The sequence below is a fragment of the Apostichopus japonicus genome, chromosome 8 (genome assembly GCF_037975245.1).
Source record: "Apostichopus japonicus isolate 1M-3 chromosome 8, ASM3797524v1, whole genome shotgun sequence".
In the NCBI taxonomy this organism is placed as follows: domain Eukaryota; kingdom Metazoa; phylum Echinodermata; class Holothuroidea; order Aspidochirotida; family Stichopodidae; genus Apostichopus; species Apostichopus japonicus.
Genome location: NC_092568.1, coordinates 40,757,236 through 40,780,687, shown reverse-complemented (window position 1 = coordinate 40,780,687; position 23,452 = coordinate 40,757,236). Strand labels below are relative to the sequence as shown.

The 23,452-nt window shown below is 39.3% G+C and overlaps 1 protein-coding gene across 1 annotated transcript in view; it reads left to right on the top strand.

Annotated features, from left to right (window-relative positions):
• The first annotated feature begins 7,373 nt into the window (after positions 1-7,373).
• LOC139972021 (uncharacterized) overlaps positions 7,374-23,452 on the top strand; it is a 28,378-nt gene continuing 12,299 nt past the window's right edge. The window contains exon 1 of the mRNA XM_071978882.1: positions 7,374-7,626. Coding sequence (XP_071834983.1) covers positions 7,603-7,626 — 24 coding nt within the window. The 5' untranslated portion in view covers positions 7,374-7,602. The remainder of the gene's footprint in view (positions 7,627-23,452) is intronic.

Sequence of the window (23,452 nt, the reverse complement as noted above, 5' to 3'; positions counted from 1 at the left end):
ACTCTTCCTCAGAGTGTTAGAATTATAATGTGGGGAACTGTAATTTTTGCCCAGGCCAGCAAATCCCAAAATATTTAGAGGCTTAGGTGAAAGTGTTATCTTTATTTTGCTTAGAGCAGCGAATAGTTAAATAAGATAAAACACTGGTCTTGTGTACAGTAACTCCAATTTATGCTGGAAACAATATAACCATGAGCTTGAAATGTCATGTTACAAGGCACATATATCCAATTCTTTAGGCCCATATATAGGGCCACATTGGGCCACCTATTCTTTCTGTCTGGTGGGACCTATGCAGAAGAAAATTTGTCTTGCATTGGCAGTTCTTTACTCTGTGGAAAGTACCTTTGCATTTAATATTGTTTTTGTGTGGTTCCAAACCGGTTTTGAGTGGTACCTTGCATATTTAATCTGGGTCAATGATACGATAATGGGCATTTTGGGCCATATTTGGGGGCGTCTAGCGGGCCCTTAGCAGTAGAAAATTTGTCTGGCATAGGCCATTCAGTACTTTGTGGCATTCATGCATTAAGTTGACATTGGTTTCAAGTGGTACCTCGTTCGTTTGATCAAATGCATTTTATGGGCCCTTTTGGGGCGTCTGGCGGGCCCTTTGTAGCAGAAAATTTGTCTGGCATGATGATTTCCATAGTCTGTAAGATCAACCCGAGCATTCCAAACCGGTTTTGAGTGGTACCTTGCATATTTAATCTGGGTCAATGCTACGCTAATGGGCATTTGGGCCATATTTGGGGGCGTCTGGCGGGCCCTTGGCAGCAGAAAATTTGTCTGGCATGGGCCATTCAGTACTTTGTGGCATCCATGCATTAATTTGACATTGGTTTCAAGTGGTACCTCGTTCGTTTGATCAAATGCATTTTTAGGGGTCCTTTTGGGGCGTCTGGCGGGCCCTTTGTAGCAGAAAGTTTGTCTGGCATGATGATTTCCATAGTCTGTAAGATCAACCCGAACATTCCAAACCGGTTTTGAGTGGTACCTTGCATATTTAATCTGGGTCAATGCTACGCTAATGGGCATTTGGGCCATATTTGGGGGCGTCTGGCGGGCCCTTAGCAGCAGAAAATTTGTCTGGCATAGGCCATTCAGTACTTTGTGGCATTCATGCATTAAGTTGACATTGGTTTCAAGTGGTACCTCGTTCGTTTGATCAGATGCATTTTTTTAGGGGCCCTTCTAGGGCGTCTGGCGGGCCCTTTGCAGCAGAAAATTTGTCTGGCATGGGCCATTCAGTACTATGTGGCATTCATGCATTAAGTTGACATTGGTTTCGAGTGGTACCTCGTTCGTTTGATCAGATGCATTTTGGGGCCCCCTTTAACCGGCCCCAGGGGCCACATGCAGCAGAGCGACCACGGCAGACATCCACTTTTGGATATACTGGGTTTTTCCACAAATGTTCCAATACTCAGATATTGGTACCTCGTTCGTTTGATCAAAGTGCCCTGGGCTGCCGGTCTATAGGTATTCGCAGAATAAAACACTCGGAAAGTGCCGTTTCCGGCCATCTGGGGGTTTAAAAAAATCAAAATTTTCTTGTACGCTCCGCGCCAACCGATGGTGGCGCTCCGCTTAGATAGTCTCCACACATTAGCCCCCCCCCCAATAATTTTTCCGTTCCGCCGCGCCGGGTTGGGGGGGGGGGGGGGTTGGGGGAGGGGGGGGGGGGGTAGGTGGCACGCCTGGCCGAGCCATGCGAGCCGGCTCCTGAAGGTTAGCAATCATTTGTGTTTTATTGAAAATAACAGACTAAGACTAAGTGTTAAAAGACAAAATAATACAAGATAAAATATGTGGCAGGCATTGCAAACTAATTGGTAAAAAGAGGTCATTTTACGACCAAGGCAGGTCGATTACGTAATCTCAGGAAACTCTTCCATGATAGCGTGCTATAGTTGGGGTTTATATACAGCATACCTTTCAGGGAATGTTGTTAACGTTTTGATCGTATATTCATATTTTAGGTATTATATGAATGGTGGTAGGCCTATGAGGAAGTGCATACAAATGTAGCAAAGATATTTATGAAAATTGGTTAACCTCTCCGTCCATTGTTTTGCCCACCTAAATACAGCGCATCTTTATTTTGGAATGCTTTAACTTTTATCAATTGATTAACTCATATTTATTTATTCACTTTCAAATTTCGGTGAACAAAAATGATTTCGCATGTATTTAATACAAAAGGCGACGCCGGCCGATAATAAATCCTGGAGACCGTTATAAAACTTAAATCCATTTTGTCATTAGTATTATCCAGATTTGAGTCGGGGCAAGAGAGAGTTACACGGAGGGAAAACCTCGGAAAAGGAGAGCCAAGTGAAGAAGAAGCCTGCACTTAATTTGCTATAACTTTACACAGTCGAAAATCAGTCAACTATACAATAAAAGACATCACTGTACACGTTAAACGTGGTAATACATTATCATACTAATGGCGGAAACTCAGGACGGACGACATCACTTATAAGCAAAGCCGCGAAAATTCTCTTAACATCAAAACATACTTTAAATGTGATTACAGTCACATAGTAGGATTAATATTCGGCATAACTTTTTTTCTAATATGGTTGTGAATGAGTGGAATGGTTTGCCTGAGAAAGTTGTACTTGCAAGTAGTGTCAATGGGTTTAAGAATGCTTTTGACAAGCACTTTAAGCATTGTAATCGGGTCTGAGTGTTTGTGTCTTCAATTTTTTTCCCCTCTCTCTATAGGGTCCTTGATGGGGACTTAAGTGTCCCTCCTGATCCCTTTTTCTACTAACCTAAACTAAAAAGATAAACAATGTAGAGTTTGTCAAAATTTAGTGTAAAACCGAACAGGCGACATTGGTGGGGAAATTATTGTCTCGCCATCGTGGTAGCGGTAGATGACGTCTGGATGGAAATACGAATTGTTTGTCAGAATAAAGTTGCAATCTTTATGATATTTAAATACCTTATTTCAAATCTTAATGATTAAATAGAAGAATGCAAACTTAATATTTGGACCTAAAGGGATTTTTGTTAAAAGGAAGGTACTTCTCCATATCCAATGTATATTTATATCGTAAACATACCAGGAAAAGTATTTCGAACTAAAAGAATTGTCTTGAAACCATGAACAACAAATCTCTTCGCCAATTTCTGTCACTTCACCAATAAAGCAAAATTTCTGGGCTTACAAGGATTAAGCTTGTTAACACCTCAATTCAGAAAAGAGCAAACAGTTATGATGGTAAAATGAAAGATACCCCATTCCCCCTTCCCGCAATTGAATTGATCCAAACGTGTTACTTTGAGCAACAGGGTCTTCCCAATTTATATCTAATTGCTAACTCTTTCACTCCATTGAAAGAGTAAGCTTAGATTACACGGTCGTCACTAATCTCAGACTAATACCCATCTTCAGAGTGCACCCCTGGTGAGTTTTATTAATTTAATATTATATCTGACATACCACTTGCTAGACATTCATTTCTTATTTACGGCTTGGCATGCCTCAATGTAAAAAGTGATAATTCTGTGTAAATGTTCAGATTCAGAGACCAGAGGTGCACTCTGTACAACCATAACACTTGGCAGTTATACAATGCTAGTTTATACGCATTCACACACCAGTAGAATCATTGTGGTCGAGTGGTACGAACTTAGACACTCGCTGGATAATTAGCCTGCCATTTTACTGATGAAAATTTGTAACATTCGAGACGTTTTGTGCGCAAAATATGTTTGGTACATGCTTGGACTAGCGTAAGGATGACAATTAATGGTATGTTGCGTCACTTTGGGGAGATACTTAAACGCAATATGCTCCTTTAAAGTATTGTTGGGAGCAAAGTGTGGCTTTATCTCATGCTATTTGGAACGTTACTTAACGGTTAACAATTAGCCTAGGTAAACACACATTTATCCCACGGAGTTGTAAGGGCATAGCTACTCCCTGTTTATGTTGCGAACCATTCCACACAGCCTGGCAAGCCAGTTGCGTCGCCAAGGCTTGGCCTGGGGCACGTGCCCTCCCAACAAAAATCGTCATCCCCCCTCGAGGTGCCCCACAGATCGATTTGTAGTTTAAACAAAAATACTCAAACAATTATTTTTACAAAGGACGAAACGTTTATGTTCATCAGTAAAACTTATTTCCATCGACCATCACAATAACCATGTCGTTTTCTCACTAACAAGGTCACAGAGGCCCGGCGGGAACCACTAGTGCTTAAATTTCACTACCACCCTGCATGAATTTCAATTTCAACACTCTTATTTAAAAACATTATCAAAGCAGAAGGGTTAATTTCCATAGTTTGTATAACTTTTTTAATCCGCCTCAATTAAAAACATAAATATCGAACAGACTAAGCCCGAAAATTCTTGAACATAAAGTTACATCAAGTTGCACCCGATTGCATCAAAGGACCCTTAATTAATAATTGCTTGTACCCCCTCACATTAGACACCTCCCAAGGATGACATTCACAAATACATGTTGTGCCCCCACCCCCAATTAAGTGCTGTGCCCTCCCTGTGCCCCAAGATTGAAATGTCTGGCGATATCACTGAGGCCAGCTTTCACTCTGATCTCTTCCTTGGATAACTTTAACTCCGCTTGGCTATTTATAGCCGCAAACGTCATAACATCGCCCGCGCGTTTTCTCTGGTGTCGTATATCCTATAACAGTCAGGGAAATTCCGACATGTTTAGACTAACTTGACTCCATGTACGAGTACGCCGCAAATGCGTAAAGTGTGTGGGTAAGAATCGTGTTTCGTGAGGGATTTTTCCATGGGGTAATGTCGCAAGGTGAATTCCATGGTCTAACGCACATTTATACAAACACAAGAGTGTCGTGATGGAAATAACGAACTACCTTTGCTCCTCATGTTTCGAACAGGCCTGAATGAGAGCAAAAGTATATTATACACTATAGTAAGTTCATGCGCATTCTCCTTAGTAGAACATGTTTTGCTCGAGTTATTAGAATGTACTATAAAATAACATATCCACATTAACGTTTAGGACTGAGGTTATCATACATTTCATCTGAAAGGAGGTATTAAGGAAGTTAACATTTACTGCACAATATCTTGAAAATCGGTGGAAAGTTATAGACACGTAGCTAGCACTCACTTTTTTCCATGCTCCAATTTGACCATGACATATCAATCTAACCTTTTGTCTGAAATCTATGGCCAGCCGTATGGGACAAACACCGCATAATATATTCTCTTATTAATACGAATATATACGCGTATTAATTCGAACATATGCGCGTATTAAATCAGACAATAACTGGCATGACTTATAGCTTTCACCCACATTGTAGCCTCGCCAGTGCAATAAGTGAGCCTTTGCAAAGCTAGTATCTATTGACGTACACACAGGCCCAAACTTACCTGATCTAGACAACAGAATGAGTTAATACGTGTATATTTTCGAATTAATACGTGTATATATTCGAATTAATTCTCTTATGAATTCGAATTAAAACGTGTTTATATTCGAATTAATACGCGCATATATTTACGCCTTATAATTGACAAATAATATATACGCGTATATATTTGAATTAATACGCGTATATCTTTCTTCTTTCTTTCTAGCCTATTTCGCTCCACTGCAGGAGGAAGGCCTCTTCATCGATTTTCCATTTCCATCTGTCCTGTGCTCTCCTTTGCCATTGAACACCTGTAAATTCTCTGAGTTCATCTGTCCATCTTCTACTCTGCCTGCCTCTCCTTCTGACACAAGTTCTTGGGGTCCAGTTGGTAATTTTCTTTGTCCATCTGTTATCATGTTGCCTGGCCAAATGGCCGGCCCATCGCCATTTCTTGACTTTGATTTCCTTTATGATGTCTTGGACATTGGTTTTCTCTCTTAAGTTTTGGTTGGTTACTCTGTCTCTCCTTGTGACTCCAATCATGATTCTTTCCAACGCCCTCTCTGTCACTCTCAACTTCTTTTCCAGTTTTTTCGTTGTTGTCCAGGTCTCCGCACCATATGATAGTACAGGAATTATGCACTGGTTGAAAACTTGTTTCTTCAGTGATGTTGGAAGGTCCTGGTCACGGAAAATGAAGCTTAGTTTACCAAATTTGACCCATGCTAGTTGGATTCTTCTGTTTACCTCTCCCGGTGTTTCATTGTTGAGGGAGATCCTTTTGCCCAAGTAGATGTAACTGTCCACCTCTTCTATCTCTATCCCCTGTACTGTAATCTGGTGTCCTCTTATTCTGTCACCCATCATTACTTTAGTCTTTTTGATATTCATATTGAGTCCTGCCTTTCTGCTTTCTCTGGCTAGTTCTTGCATCATTGTCTGCAGCTCTTGTGGTTGGTGACTTAGAAGAAGTATGTCATCAGCAAATCTCAGATGGGTCAGGTGTTCACCATCCACTGCAATTCCTTTTGATTGCCAGTCTAGATTCCTGACGCTATTTAAATATCTAGATTAATATATCCGCGTATATATTCACATTAATATACGCGGATATATTATGCGGTGTTTGTCCCACGCAGCTGGAAAATTTTTCAAGTGCCTAAGGTGCTTAAATGTAAAATAGTGATACTTAAGCCCGGGTCACATCTGCGCGATTCAACACGCGATTCAACTCGCAACTAAAATCACGCGAATCAGAAAAGTTGCTTCTGAGAAGTTGCGCTGATTAGGACATTGCTCTATTGCAAATCAACCCAAATCGACGGCGCAACTTTTGAGTTGAATCGCGCAGATGTGACCCGGCCTTAAGAAGCACTTTTTAAATCAATTTTATTTTCAAAAGAGCACTTTTCGAAAGAGTGCTAGGCTAGATCGATCTAGCATAATCCACTTTACACTGACCTACCTGAAATACTGGTTAGTCGGCGTTCTGCGACTACACTCTTGACTAAATTTTGTTTTTACAATTTTTTTACTAATAATGTGGGATATTTTCGAAATTCCTGAACATTTTGACGAATCGGGGACATTTTCGGGGACACTTCTTTATCGGGGACAGCACACTGTAATCGGGGACTGTCCCCGAAAACCGAGAACGTCTGGTCACCTTAGCCTAAAAGATTGTCTAAACTCTATGGGGTGGTGCGTTGTACTAGAGATATATACAGTTTTATTTAACATCATGTTACGGAAGGAGTCCCTTTTTGAAAAATCAAGAGTATACATGTAAAATGGTGCTAAATTTTGCAACCGTATTAATTTGTTAGTGACATTTGACTCATGTAGAGTTAAACCCTCCGACACCCCGGGAGGAATGTGTGGAACGTAATATCATCAGCCCTGGGATGATTTTGCTTGACTAAAGTTAACGAATTAGCTAACGCTTGGCAGCTTTCAGTTGTTTTCGGTTTCTTTGTCGCTAACATAAGTGAAAGCGCTGGATGGTCCGGGGAAGTTTATATTCTATTTTTAGCTCGTGTAGTCTGCAACTGAAATGTTTTGGGGAAGGTCCGGATGTTTAAAAGAAGCTCTTTTTTCGAGAGCTCCGCCATCGGTAAAACTGTTTGCTTGGTGAGCAAGGAAAGCAGAACGACGGTAGACTTACAGAAGTGAACACCGCGATCTTAGCCTCTCCTGTTTAAGAGACAACAATATTAATCTAGACATGGCTGCCCACGCAGGAAACAAGGTAAGTGCCGTGGGAAAAAGACAATATGTATAGTAGGCATATACCTTTGATTTGTCTACATTGGGCTAGCTAGCTCTTTCGTGTAAGCGATAGCTGCAATACGCGGTAATGAATATTAGTAGACGTCTACTAAGGCTCACTTAATTTCATCTATAGTAGTATAGGCCTAGTACATCAATGTACGTAAACACGAACGAAACAGGCGGGTGTTTTTTATTGTCTGATGTCATGTGATAGAGAAGATTTGATTCGTTGATTTTGAAATATGAATAAGAAATGGTGCATGCATAATTGTTTGGCCAACAGAATTCTTACGAAAAGGTTAATTACCCGTTAATTGGGGTTCGCTGAGTAAACTATTCTATCAAAGTAATCTCGCTTTCATCATCGCAAGCTGCTGATATGTAAATCAATGTAAGTGACAATGGAATGCTAAATTTCCAGATAAACGCAAATGAACCTAGACCTACATATCACATCTCAAGTTTCACCAAGCTTTAATTTTGGAGTTGTCGTCTTAGACTTTGATCGCTGTTAACCCTAAAGAACCTTTGATCTCCGTCAATAGCTCAAATACGCTCCTTTGGCAAGCCGTTTTAACATTTACCCAATAACTTTACTTGAGTGAATGTATTCAACTTAAGTGAACTTGTATTTCACTTAAAATGCATAGATGGAGGCGAAACAAATTCTTTTGTTTGGTTGAAACTAAATTATTTTAGTACACAAACAATACTGTGGTTCCCGTTTAGTCGAAAGGGACAGTAATTTAGAGAAATTTGATGTCAAATTTATCAGATTCTCACTGATTAGAAATGTGATGCGTAAAACGCATGATCGTACAGGTCACCGTGTGACGTCATTGTGCGGAGTGTACTGCGAACGCGACACAATAATAATGGACTTTCCACGTACATTTCGTAAGAAAGTGAACCTTTTATTAACGTCACTCTTCCAATAAACATGCAGCTACAAGAGAAGTAAATAGTTGTTAGAATTGTTCACACATTTGATATTTAATTTTGGGTAGCAATTCTTTAATTAAAAGTAAATTATGGTTAAAAAACTGCCTCAACGTCTGGTCATATTTCGTAAAATTAGTTGCTTTTATAGGCCAGTATACATACCGTGCCATACGACCTCGGGGTCTTGCCGCAATCAAAATGCCTGCCTTGTGAAAAATGTCGACATCTCGGGTATTTCTTCATTTATTAATGTAATTAATCGTGTTTGCAGTTAGTTTCCAGTCAGTGGATGCAATATTAATTGAATCCACAAAATATAAGGCTTTGGGTATTTTTCGGTCTCGCTGCCATAAAGCAAGGCTTTCAGAAAGTCACAAATGCACAAGCGAAGGGAACACCACGGTAAAAAAAAAAACGTCTGATAGATCCCATATGCCATATACTAGTTTCAAAAGTTAATACATGCGAAAAGTTTGACCGTCTCAGTACAAAATATACATGCCTACAATACATATCGTCCGTACGTGTTAGTGTGCATCACCAACTTGGCTACGTGCGTATAGTGTCTTGTCCTTGTTCTGTTAATTAAAGAGAAGTCACGCAGGGCCTTTTGTGCAGTGTACCACGGAACACCAAAAGGGCATGTATTATGTTGTTTACTTGTATGCTGTCTGTTTAAATTTTGTTGTCTCTTTTGATGTTGTTGTCTCATTTAATGGTGTTGTCTCCTTCGATGTTGTTGTCTCCTTTGATGCTGTTGTCTCCTTCAGCGTTGTTGTCTCCTTTGAGTGTGTTGTCACCTTTGATGTTGTTGTCTCCTTTGAATCTGACGGCAGTTCAATTTTACGACGTCAAAATACGTACACAAATTCTTAAGAATTTAGTGCTGTCAGAACTAGCCAAAATGTCCGAGAGAGACCGACTAGCCCATCTTGTAGGGCAAGGTTATACGGGCAAAATGAAAGCAGAAATGATGGAAATCTCTGTTAAATTGGTGAACGAAAGTTTTTCAACCTAAGAAAATGAGATATATGTTGTCAAGTTACAGGCACGGACCTAGCCTAACGTTAGGTATATAATATATTGCCTTAATTATTATAACCATAGTAGTATTTAGTATATTATTATTAATATTAATATTAGTTTAGGTGCAACTGCAAGGAATGTGAACCAAGTGGGCTTTGCTATCCCATTGCTGATCATGCCTCATGAGTCATTGTGGTGTTTGGGGGAGGGGTCTAAAAAAGATATCTCTTCATTTGAAATAATACAGACTAAATACTGTTTCTCTTCTTTACACTGACTTTACGTATACTGTTTCCTTCTTCCTCATTATTTTTTAAATTTGTTTCACTTTCTTTCCTTGTTTTTGGTTTCGATGATAATCGTAACCTATGCATTCATTATGGCGTATGTGTGGGTGCGTGAGTGCGTTTGTGACACCCAGCTTGTAAACACGATATCTCAAGAAGGGAAGGTCAGACCAATTTTATATTTAGTGCGTAGAAGTACCACATTATTTAGCCTACCCTACAAACTTTTTATGCAACGGTTCTGTGAAAGTTACATATACAATTTATGTAACGTTACATTACGTAAATCGGAAACAGACATGCAACTTTGTGGACGCACATGCTTGTAACAGTTTCGTAATATGTTACGTCACCTAATAAAGTAACCGTTAACATAATTGTTACACAAAATGTTTGCATAATAGTAATGATCCAGTTACCTAACATGTTATGTAATATGTTTTGTAACATTTGGTTGTATAATTTTGTAACATACATGTAACCTTGTGGACGCAGGGGCTTGTAACCGTTTCGTAATATTTTATGTCACCTAATAACGGAACTGTAACAGAATTGTTACACAAAATGTTTGCATAATAGTATTGCTCCAGTAACCTAACATGTTATGTAACATGTTTTGTAACATTAGGTTATATAATTTAGTAACAACCTCGTGCACGTACCAGCTTGTAACCGTTTTGTAATATTTTACGTCACTTAATAATGTATCCATAACAGAATTGTTAAACAAAATGTTTGGCATCTCGATAATCAAACTGTAATGATATTGTTCCACAAAATATTATGTAACGTAGTGAGGTAACTGTAATAGTATTGTTACACAACAGAGTTGGTAAATTGATAACCAAATTGTAATTTTGTTGTTACAAAATATTGTATGTAACTTATAATGTAACTGTAAGAGAATTGTTACACAGATAGTTTTCTATCTTAATAACCAAACTGTAATGTTTTTGTTAAATAACATTTTACATAACCAGTTAACATAACTGTGACAATATTTTTTACACAAAAAAGGTTTGTATTTTGATAACCAGAACTGTAATGTGTTGTTACAAAACATTTTATTCAGTTTATAATGTAACTTCAACAGTTTTGTTACGTTAGTATGTTGATAACCAAACTGCATTGTTATTGTTACAAACATTCTATGTAACTGTACAGTCAGTATTTTTACACAAAATGTTTGGTATCCTGATAAACAAAGTGCAATCCAGTATTGTAACAAAAGGGTATTTTATCTAGATAACTAACTAAATTTTGATGATTTTGATGAATAAATTTTTTTTTACCCTGGTAACATAATTTCAATATAACAGAATATTAAAAAAGTTAACAAAATGCAAGGTTTCAATTCAATCATTTATTCAGAAACATTCATAAATGCCTAAACCAACTTTCTGTATACTGGACCAGTCTCGAATGCAATTCGTGACTGGTCGAGTGTATAGAGAGGAGAATTGCTTCAGGATCGAAATGTTAGACAAACACTGGTTTGTTGCCGTGGCAATCATGAAGTCATAATTAAAAGAAATGAAGACATGGTGTAACGTTGCCATGAGTATATGCAAATATGTTTATTATGTTTCAAATTGCAAAAGAATACTGTACAGTATATATAGCCTACTTGCAAGTAGTTACAGCAGTACATTACATGTTTTCACACAAACCGAGTCTTAATACACACTGTACGTACTTCTTAAATCATCCAGCTAAATACTTCGAGTAACATGAATGACATAGGGATTAATTTTGAGCTTAATTTTGAGCTAGTGCTAATGTCAGCGGTGCTTCAACGAAGAACCGAAGCGTAAAGCGTCCAATATTGACACTATAACAGAAGAAACCGAGTCGCTAAGCCTAGCAATAACGTAAGCACTAGGCCTACTACTAGTACTACTTCTAGGAGTAACGACATGACTGACCAGGGACTAGGCCTAGCGATCTTTCAGACTCACAATAACACTGCGGTTACTACAAGTCCAAACCTGTCGAACAATCATACAATGGGGCTCGGAACCTCTTCAAAAACTGCTCATTCTCAGGCCCAGTAAATGTTTATTTGAACAGTTCATCTACCGACCTGGGATAGACGAGTTCTACTCAAAAGAATGTTAGCAGCATGCAACGTTGCTATCCTAACAGTTGTAGCGTTTACGGACTTTCCAGGACACACACAACTCAGCATCTGTTTATTGCGCAATTTGACCTGGTAGGTCAAAACAAAATTAAAATTTAAGACCAAACGATACCGCTTCATTCGTATTTTTTCACTCTTAATGTTCGTCGGAAGAAAATGCTGTAATACATGAAGTGACTATTACCTCATTCAGGAAAAAGATCAAGGGAGAAGTTGATAGATGGAAGGCTACGGAGTCCCGTCAATTCTTAGTCCACACTGGTCCATTAGTCTTCTAGCCAAATACAAATGAACCTTTACCACAACTTCCTGCTGCTTTCTGTTGCAGTTCAAATTCTGTTGTCACCAATGCTTTGTAACCAATCATCATTGATTGATTATTCTGAAGAATTATTAAAACTGTTTGTTGCACATTTCTCCAAATTGTATGGCAAGGAAATGGTAGTGTACAATGTACATAGTGTTTGCTTCATCTTGCTGATGATGCACGTAAATATGGTCCACTAGATAATGTTTCTGCATTTCCATTTGAAAGTTATTTGGGCACATTGAAGAAAATGGTGAAAAAGCCATCGCTGCCACTGCGACAAGTAGTTGGGCATCTGTTGAGAAAGGGGGGAATTCAGAAAAGCATGAAGAACAATATCCTCAAACAAGAACAATCAAATGGGCCAGTGCCAGAAGGACATTTAGCTATGTCACAGCATACCTACTTTTATCACAAAGATTTGAATGTCCATATAACTCTTTGCACTGGGGACAATTGTGTTCAAATAGGGAATAATGTGTGCCTAGTGCAAAACTTTTTTGTTACCAATGATGATTTGTATGTGGTTTATCGATCATTCACTCACAAGGAAAATTACTTTAGCTATCCCTTGTGAATCAATGTGTATAGGAATTTTACAAGTTGACAATATAAGTGAAAATCTACAGGTATCACATTCGAGGGAAATTTAAAAAAAAAATATGTACTTTTACCGCATGGAAATTGGTTCATTGCTATGCCTATCCTACATTAAAGAGCAAGTTTATATTAAGGAGACTTGAGGCCAGTTACTGTTAGTTTAAGTTTAATGTTATACATTTTTACACTTCATTTACTTGCATATATGATCATCACTTTAACATAAATTAGAAAAATTATATTACTCAATCTTAGCATGGACCCATTGTATCATATTGTGGAGTTTACGGACTCTAAGGAGATAGCCATCATCAATGAGAAATGGATGGTTTCTGAGGGTACTTGTTTGTGGCCCCCTTCAAATCTTCAGCAAGTTTGGCAAAGGCTCTGAAGACTACCACAGAGCCCGGGACAAGTTGAAAGGCTTTTAAAATAAGAAAACTATATAACAAGTAAGTAAAAATTATGTTAAATATAATTGAAGGGTGTGTCTTCATACTCTCTATTTGCCCCCATTTCTAAGTACTGGTTTAATACTTGTTGCTAATATGCTACACAGCCCAGCCCAGAAGTTTGAGATAAAATGTTGGAGAACAGTAAATGAATGAATGAATGTAGTAACCACCATTGAACGCAATGTTTCACCACGATGGGCTATGAACTCACAAGTGCTCTGTCCATTGGTTACCTAATCTATAAGGACCCCCCCCCCACCCTGTCTCATGCCCTTTGTTTATCCTTCTCATTTTGGCTGGGTTATCCAACTGTTTCCTGATATTTTTCAATTTACCAAGAAATACAAATGCCTATAATTACAAAATCGTCCCAGTTGTTCAAATGGTATATACTGTGCCAAACTAACAGTGCTTCAATGTTGCATCATGTTACATGTAGAAAAGCTTCAAACTGAACTACACACAAACATTATGCACTGTATACATTTTTCCCAAAAGGCCAAGGCCCATATTTTAACCATCAAGCAACTTTGTGTAGATTTAATGGTTTTGTCAAACTGCAATGTGTGACTGTAATTCATATAAGATAATGTAATCATCTTTGCAAAGTGCTCAGCAGAGCAGTAAAATTGGACCAAGTTGATAAGTATCATCAATGCCCTCCAATCATTTGGGATGAGACTTGCCTGAAATAAACAACATAGTATCAATCAAGCCATGCGGTCAGTCATTAGATTACATTTTCTCCTGGTTTATTCATGTGATTATACTTATAACTGCTCTTCGTATTTTCCTATTGTCCCTAGGGGCCATCTCAAGAAACCCTTTGACAAAAACAGCAACCCAGTCACAGGTGGAAGCAGTCATTAAATTATGGCTAAAACATGCTGCAGACCGGACTGATGCCCGCAAGGACAGGCAGGCACAACAGCCAGATTGTCAGCTTGATTGAAGTCAATTACTTTAACTTCAATATAAATCCTTTAATATTTCTATTTGCATTGTGATTTCTAATTGATACCCTAACTCGATCATCTTTCCATTATCAATATCAAGACTGCTTTCACATTGTTAACTTTAGTGTGACACTTTTGAACTGTCATTAAACTGTTCCTTTCACTAGACATGCCTTGTAAATTAGTACTGGCTATATTATAGTCTTCTAACACATTTTGAAGACTACAGCAGTAAAAGTAATCAGTAAAAAGTTCTTGCAGGGTGTACATCCTTGCATCAAATGCAATTCCATTCTCCTAGTGAAAGATATTTTATTACAATTCAAAGTAGTCCTTAGCCCCATATCAGCCCAAAGTGCCTGCATGACCTATAAACTACAACTGGTGATATTCTGTTTGCTTCCTGGCTCCTCCAGTGCCTTTCCCAGAGGATGGTGCTACTTTTTTACAAATTAAGAGTGCTTAAATACAAATGGTGAGTTATTATATAAGATTGGTAGTGACCAGAAGCCATTCTGGCAATTTTGTTACCCCACCATATTTTTGGTGACTATTATCAAGCTACCACCCCCAGTTTAAAGGTAGTCTGTATATTCCCCAAATTATAGCACTTTATAATTGCTAGACATTTCAAAAATTATTTTCCTGGAGGTCGTTATTCTCCAAATTGTTCTCAGACATTTTCTTAATGAACACCCAAGATGAAAGAATTTCTCAGTGGGGTAAATTTCTTCCAAGGCGGTAATAAGAATCAATTTAAGAATTATGACCAAAGGTGACCATATTTAAATTTCTGGCATATTTCGCGGAAATACTGCAAACCTTTAAAATTAGCACTGTTACATGCTGGTCGATACGCAGACCGACTTTACAAAAAAACAAAAAAAATCTTTCAAAGGAAATCCTGGCCTGAACTTTAATCTAAGTTAGAGGGTGTTGGGATTCAGGCATTAGCCAAATAAGCTACAAATAAAAATAGTATATACAAATATTGTACTGCAACTATATACCAACTGCTATTGAAAACATCGGTTGATACTTGATAGGTTCACGGCATATGCCCTTCCTGTACAGGATGTAGTGTTATCCAGGGCATGACCAACTCGGAATCTTATTTCTACTCTGGTATATTGACTAAGGCAACTGAGGACGAGTAACATGATGATTAAACAACTGATGGGATAAATATGTACTTAACTATCAACTCAATCGATACTGCTCATTCCGTGTTTTTGGTAGCACGATATCTTTATTATTGCGTATATTCCCGTATTTATTGGAAAAAGTTATTAGGACGGAATGAGATCCGTAACAAGTGTTTTGAGGCGGTTTACACCGGTGTGAAGTTAGATACTTATTCCCCGTTCCTCGTTCGACATTCGCGAATGAGTAACTGCTACCGATTCAGTTACGTATTCGACAATGGTATCGACGTAACACCTCTGGCAAGACAAAAGCTTTCTTACAAGATGTTCAACATATGGTCGTGGAAAGAGGTTTATCTATGGCCCATGGGTCATATGAACTCCGATAACTATGTAGAAGGGTACCATAACAGGCGCGTATCCAGGATTTTCAAACCCGGGGGGCGCGAATTACTATCTAAGCGTAGCGCCACCATCGGTTGGCGCGCAGCGTACAAGAAAATTTCTTGTTTTGATAACCCCCAGATCACCGGAAACGGCACTTCTCAGGCTTGAAATGACCAACCAGATGTACACTTTTTGCCTGAGAACCAAGTATTTCCTAATAGTTTTTTCCCATCCATAACCTTTTTGAAGATTGTCAACCCGGCACACATCATGTTCGACCTGATCGCATCTCCTGTGGGTCTTTGCTTTTGTAGGTGATTCTACGTCGCGGCCCACAATACCCGTCAGCCCCACTTTTCAAGGTTTTAAGCCCCGTATTTGTTTAGAATTTGAAAATTCACATTTCTCGTGAATAAACTCACTTGAAAACATACCCATAATGTTGTACAAAATGTCATCTATGGACAACCAATATAGAAAAACATCATTCAACCCCTAACAGACCGGTCAAAATTGCACGAGTAGAGGGAAGTGTGATGCAGAATGTTGGTCAGAAATTTTCTAAAATTCCGACACAGTTAATTTATTGGTGTAGAAATATTAAAACCTCTTATAACGGCTATTATAAAACTTGGTTGAAGGAAATGAAAAAATAGCAGATATTTCCGAAAACCGAACACGACACACATAGGCGTAGGAGGCGCGGCGGCAGTGGCGGAGCTAGGGGTATTGGTAAGGAGGGGCGAGAATGGTCTGTAGGGGCGCTTTCGACACTATCTAAGCGGAGCGCCACCACTGGTTGGCGCGTAGCGTACAGAAATTTTTTGAGTAAAGATACTCCCTAGATCGCCGGAAATGACCCTTTCCGGGCCTGGCTAATTTGCAGATAAACGAAGAATAAGGTGTCATCGCCAAATTACAGCAACAAAATGTGAGAAATGTCAATAAGTAGATGAGAGCGCAATAAAAAAGTCAATAATCACGAATAAGTAAAAAGTGGTGAAGAGCTGAAAAAGGCGCCAGCAGTCCATTTGAGTCCGTCAGGGGGGGGGGATCCGCCCTCCTGACCGTATGGACGCTCCGCCACTGCGCGGTGGGGGTGCATCCCCTAATTCGCCATTACTAATGTAAAAGAGAGTTTTGACATAATTGGACCTCCATGTTTTTTATACATCTACATGAGACATGTCGTTGTTTACATTAGCATCCCGCGGTATACTGCGCAATTTGAACGGACCAAACGGTACATGATGGCATGCGATGTAATAACCGATGCTTGCTTATATGATATTGACATGAACACGTTGAACGCGCGCGAAGCGCAAAAATTTTTGGTTATTTTTTCAGGCAAGTCGTACAGTTTTGAGGCTTTTCATCCTGGAACGCCATTTTCATGCTCACTGATATAATGTGATATCTGCTGTTTGCGTTACAAATTCGAACACGAGGGTAGCGAGGAATTTGCCAAGGGAGGGGCGAAGCCTGTAGGCAAATTATCTAAGCGTAGCGCCACCATAGGTTGGCGCGAAGTGTACAAGAAAATTTTGCCCGAAAATGCCTCCCAGATCGCTGGAAATGGCACTACCCAGGACCATTTGTTAGCGCGAAGCGTACAAGCAAATTTTGGTCTCCCAGATCGCTGGAAATGACACTTCCCTTGTAAGTTGCATCTAAGCACTTTCTATTTTGAAATTACTTAGCGATATCATTTAAAAAAAATGCTGAATGGGGGGGGGGCGGGCGGTCGCCCCCATCCCAAAATGCGTCATGTTCCCCGACGACACGGTCGAGTTCGAGACCAGCCACAGTTGGTTTCATAGCACAATTCTACACACGCGTTATGATAGACCATATATAGTATATATATAGATCATTAGTGAGAGAGGAAAATGGAAACGTCAAAAAATGGAGTTGTCGGTGTAAGGGGTAGGGTGAGTCACACTTTTTCGAAATCATTGATCCGTCACTGGCTACCCTTCAGCGCTGTAATGATGTCACTGTTTCTCTTTCTCTTCCCGGTGCCTTCGCGTTTTTCTTTTCCTCCCTCCTTTTCTCCCTTTTCTCTCTTTCTTCTTTTTCTTTTCCCTTCCTTCCTCTCCTCCTCTTTTTTCCCCTCTTTTTTCCTTTTTTCTTCTCTTTTTTTTCTCTCCTCTTTTTCTTACCCGGGGGGCGCGCGCCCCCAACGCCCCCCCTGGATACGCACCTGCATAATGCATCTTGCCCGGTCCAAATAGTTTTTGACCAACTAAAATGACCAGTACTTCATCAGCTCTTAAATTAATGTAAAAAAATTACTTTAGGCCCTAATCAAGACTAGTACGCCTTGGACCACCTTACCAATGGGTCATATGAATTCTTAACACATTGTAGAAGGATACCATAATGCGTCTTGCCCGGTCCAAAGAGTGCTTGACCAATTAAAATGACCATTAAATCAACATTTTTTTTAAAATAAATGTAACGGGAACTGAAATAAAAACATTTGGGCCCTAATCAAATCCAGCACGCCTTAGACAGCCCAACCAATGGGTCGTGGGAAATCTGAGGACCTTGTAGAAGGGTAACATAATGCGTCTTGCCCGGTCCAAAGAGTGCTTGACCAATTAAACTGACCATTAAATCATTACTTCATCATCGAGTGTAACGGGACCACGAAAAAGCTTTGGGCCCTAATCCATGCAGCACGCTTTGGACCACCAAACCGATGGTTAACATGAACTCTAAGGACATTGTAGAAGAGTACCATAATGCGTCTTGCCCGGTCCAAAGCGTGCTTGACCAATTAAACTGACCATTAAATCATTACTTCATCATCGAGTGTAACGGGACCACGAAAAAGCTTTGGGCCCTAATCCATGCAGCACGCTTTGGACCACCAAACCGATGGTTAACATGAACTCTAAGGACATTGTAGAAGAGTACCATAGTGCGTCTTGCCCGGTCCAAAGCGTGCTTGAACAATTAAACTGACCATTAAATCATTACTTCATCATCGAGTGTAACGGGACCACGAAAAATCTTTGGGCCCTAATCCATGCAGCACGCTTTGGACCACCAAACCGATGGTTAACATGAACTCTAAGGACATTGAAGAATAGTACCATAATGCGTCTTGCCCGGTCCAAAGCGTGCTTGACCAATTTCGATGACCATTAAATCATTACTTCATCATCGAGTGTAACGGGACCACGAAAAAGCTTTGGGCCCTAATCCATGCAGCACGCTTTGGACCACCAAACCGATGGTTAACATGAACTCTAAGGACATTGTAGAAGAGTACCATAATGCGTCTTGCCCGGTCCAATGCGTGCTTGACCAATTAAACTGACCATTAAATCATTACTTCATCATCGAGTGTAACGGGACCACGAAAAAGCTTTGGGCCCTAATCCATGCAGCACGCTTTGGACCACCAAACCGATGGTTAACATGAACTCTAAGGACATTGTAGAAGAGTACCATAATGCGTCTTGCCCGGTCCAAAGAGTGCTTGACCAATTAAACTGACCATGAAATCATTACTTCATCATCGAGTGTAACGGGACCACGAAAAAGCTTTGGGCCTTAATCCATGCAGCACGCTTTGGACCACCAAACCGATGGTTAACATGAACTCTAAGGACATTGTAGAAGAGTACCATAATGCGTCTTGCCCGGTCCAAAGCGTGCTTGACCAATTTCGATGACCATTAAATCATTACTTCATCATCGAGTGTAACGGGACCACGAAAAAGCTTTGGGCCCTCATCCATGCAGCACGCTTTGGACCACCAAACCGATGGTTAACATGAACTCTAAGGACATTGTAGAAGAGTACCATAATGCGTCTTGCCCGGTCCAAAGCGTGCTTGACCAATTAAACTGACCATTAAATCATTACTTCATCATCGAGTGTAACGGGACCACGAAAAAACTTTGGGCCCTAATCCATGCAGCACGCTTTGGACCACCAAACCGATGGTTAACATGAACTCTAAGGACATTGAAGAATAGTACCATAATGCGTCTTGCCCGGTCCAAAGCGTGCTTGACCAATTTCGATGACCATTAAATCATTACTTCATCATCGAGTGTAACGGGACCACGAAAAAGCTTTGGGCCCTAATCCATGCAGCACGCTTTGGACCACCAAACCGATGGTTAACATGAACTCTAAGGACATTGTAGAAGAGTACCATAGTGCGTCTTGCCCGGTCCAAAGAGTGCTTGACCAATTAAACTGACCATGAAATCATTACTTCATCATCGAGTGTAACGGGACCACGAAAAAGCTTTGGGCCCTAATCCATGCAGCACGCTTTGGACCACCAAACCGATGGTTAACATGAACTCTAAGGACATTGTAGAAGAGTACCATAATGCGTCTTGCCCGGTCCAAAGCGTGCTTGACCAATTTAAATGACCACTAAATCATTGCTTCTTTAATGAGTGAAAAGGGTCCACGAAAAAGCTTTGGGCCCTAATCCAGACCAGAACGCCTTGGACCACCTAACCGATGGGTCATATGATTTTTTAAGACAGTGTAGAAGAGTACCATAATACGTCTTGCCAGGTCCAATGTGTGCTTGACCAATTTAAATGACCACTACATCATCACTTCTTAAATGAGTGTCCATCTCATATGTTATGTATCGTGCGTTTAGTGTCAACCGGTAGCATTACAAATTGCACTTTGGACCCTCAAGAAATGAAAAAGAGAGAACTCGTTTTAAGTGCATTCCAATTAATGGCAGAATGTCTATATACATGGCCAAATTCTGTCGGAAAGTTTTACAATTTAAAAAAGCCTCTAAATGACTTCCGAATTCATCGATATGTTAGCATATAACACTTTAACTTACTCAAATCACTTACGAAATTTCAGCCTAATCAAAAGGGAAAAATTGCAATGTGGCAGATATTTGAACACGATGGCATAAAGCGACAGCATCTTTCTATGGCTGTAGCAAGGCCGTAGCAAGGTTGTAGCAGGCTTGTAGCAGGCTTGCACTGTCATGATAGCCCAATGAAGCTTATGAAGCTTACAGCCGGAGAAACAATCAAAGAAATAAACCATCCCCTATATAGGCCTACCAAGTACCATGAATTAATGGTACATGCAGTAACGTGCAAACATTGAACAATATCACTTTAACTCTCCTAACGTGGGTCAGAGACATTCGTAGAAGGAAAGATATTCCGATATTTCATTCATTTGGGAAAACAAATGCAAAAAAGCAGTTAAACTGTCAACATGCTGCAGATTATTTCAGTTATCTATCAATTTTAATGGTTCGACGCAAGGGAGCAATCACGCTATGATAAATATGAACTCTCAGCCTTTTAAAGGTATTCCATGGACGTTAAATGACGGTAGGCAGTCAGCTCGTACATCGGTATCAATTAGTTCGAGCCTAATGTTCAAGCGCTCTTTTACGAGAGAAAACTTCTAGGAAACATCCTGAATGAATCATTCAATTACAATCAGAACGCATGGTCCTTTATTCCGCTCCTTCAAATTTATCTTATGAAGTATTGAGTAATAGTGTATGGAACATCTTTGCACATAGATTGGTAAAAGTGTATCAATTCTACCAGATTAAAGTAATTTGGCATGAAAATTTTTCTTCTGCAAGTACATTTCAATCCAATCAGAGAATAAATGGGGAGGGGTGGGGGGGGGGGGGTGTGGATATTAAGCATGTAATATTTCTCTTGACTCCTATACTTCCATAATTGACTCAGCATATAGCCTAATTGATATTTACCGAAGAATTAATACATTAAATACAATTGTAAGTGATTAGAAAGTGTATTTTTGACTTAAATTAACAAACGCGAAATTGACCTTAAATCTAGCACTTTTGCTAATGGATTGAATGTGTTTTGTGTATTGTGTAAAATTTGTATAGCTAGATACAGGGACGTAACTAATGCATGATGATTGGGGGTTAAGTGGCTGAAATTCCAACTGGATGGGTTTTGGAGCCAGAAAATTCCGACTGCTGCCTTGTACCCCCCCCCCCCCCCCGCACTATACTCGTCAACGATACGGTCAGTGTCAGTCAGACACCCTATCTTTCGCGACTGCACTTTTGTTCCAAACTTTTCTAGGTACATTTGTACCACTGGCCCTCACTTTACAAACTTATCAATCACTCTGGTTAAGCGAGTAAGCAACTGAGTACAAGTTATCTGCTTGATAAGCTACATAGACTACTGACTAAAAAAGCTATGTTAATGTAACAAAGGGGAAACTTTTTTTCGAAAATTATATTCGACGACATAGTGAATTACCCAAAAATACAGTGCTTTTTCCTAGCGGGCTTAATATTATTTTCTTGGGGGTGGGGGTGGGGCTATTTATCACTCACATGAATAAAAAAAACATTGTTCACTTCATTCCAACTGAGCATTTGGAATGATGTGAACAATTAAACATTTTGCAGAAAAATGTTGAGTTGACGTTATACGATAAGTTGTCAATTAAACATTTTGCAGAAATTTTTTCAATTGCTCAATTGGAATGAAGTGAACAATTGAACATTTTGCCAAAAATGTCCAATTGACGAGATAAGATAAGTTGTCAATTAAACATTTCTCAGAAAAGTTTTTCAATTGTTCTTATGGAATGAAGTAAACAAATGAACATTTTGCAGCAAAAAATGACTAATTGACGAGATTTGATTAGTTTTCAATTAAACATTTTTCACAAAATTGTTCAATTACTCATTTAAAGCAAGTAAGCAATGCAACATTTTTCTGTTTTTTGATAACATTTTATCTTGTTATCTAAACAATTTACAGAAAAATTTCACCTTATGGGGCAAAGTTTTTCTTATGTTGATGGCATTTTTAAGCTTCCGTAGATTAGCATTGAGCGTTTTAATAGTATATGTTGTGCAGAAGTTCTATTAGGCATTTTTTTTAGAGTATTCAAAATCATACGAAGTTTTGTATGGTGGAGTATAAAGATCGCGACATACAATTTCTGATTGTGACAAGGAAATCGTAGCAAATATGACTGATTCAAGGTCAATTTTGACCTAAAATTTTAGGTCACTACAAGAATATTTGAAAATTCGAGTGCGCAAGTCGGAAAAATTCGAGTGCGACAGTCGGAAATTCCGACTGTCGCACAAAATGTTTCCAACTTTCGTCAGTTTTACCAAGATTGGGGGGGGGGGGGTTGGGGATGAGACACCCCACACCCCCCTCTAGCGACGTCCCTGGCTAGATTATGGACGTTATAATTAATAATTAGGTAGAACTGAATGAAAGGAAATCAACTAAAAAATCACACTAACTCTGGTCTATGTTTAGTTGGAATAAACCCAGTTAGACTTCTTATGGTGGATCTGCCTTCTACACTCCAAGAGAAACTTTCTATTGAAAAATCGCTAAGAGAAAGAACAAGCACATGCATGGGAACACGATAAAATCAAAATGCATAGAATGCCACTATAGGGTAACTTGGATGGTTCATTACCAACTATGGCTAATGGAGATCATAAATAAATCAGAAAGGGATTTCGGCATAAAATATATGTCTTGGTAGACCTATTTCACTTGAAGACTA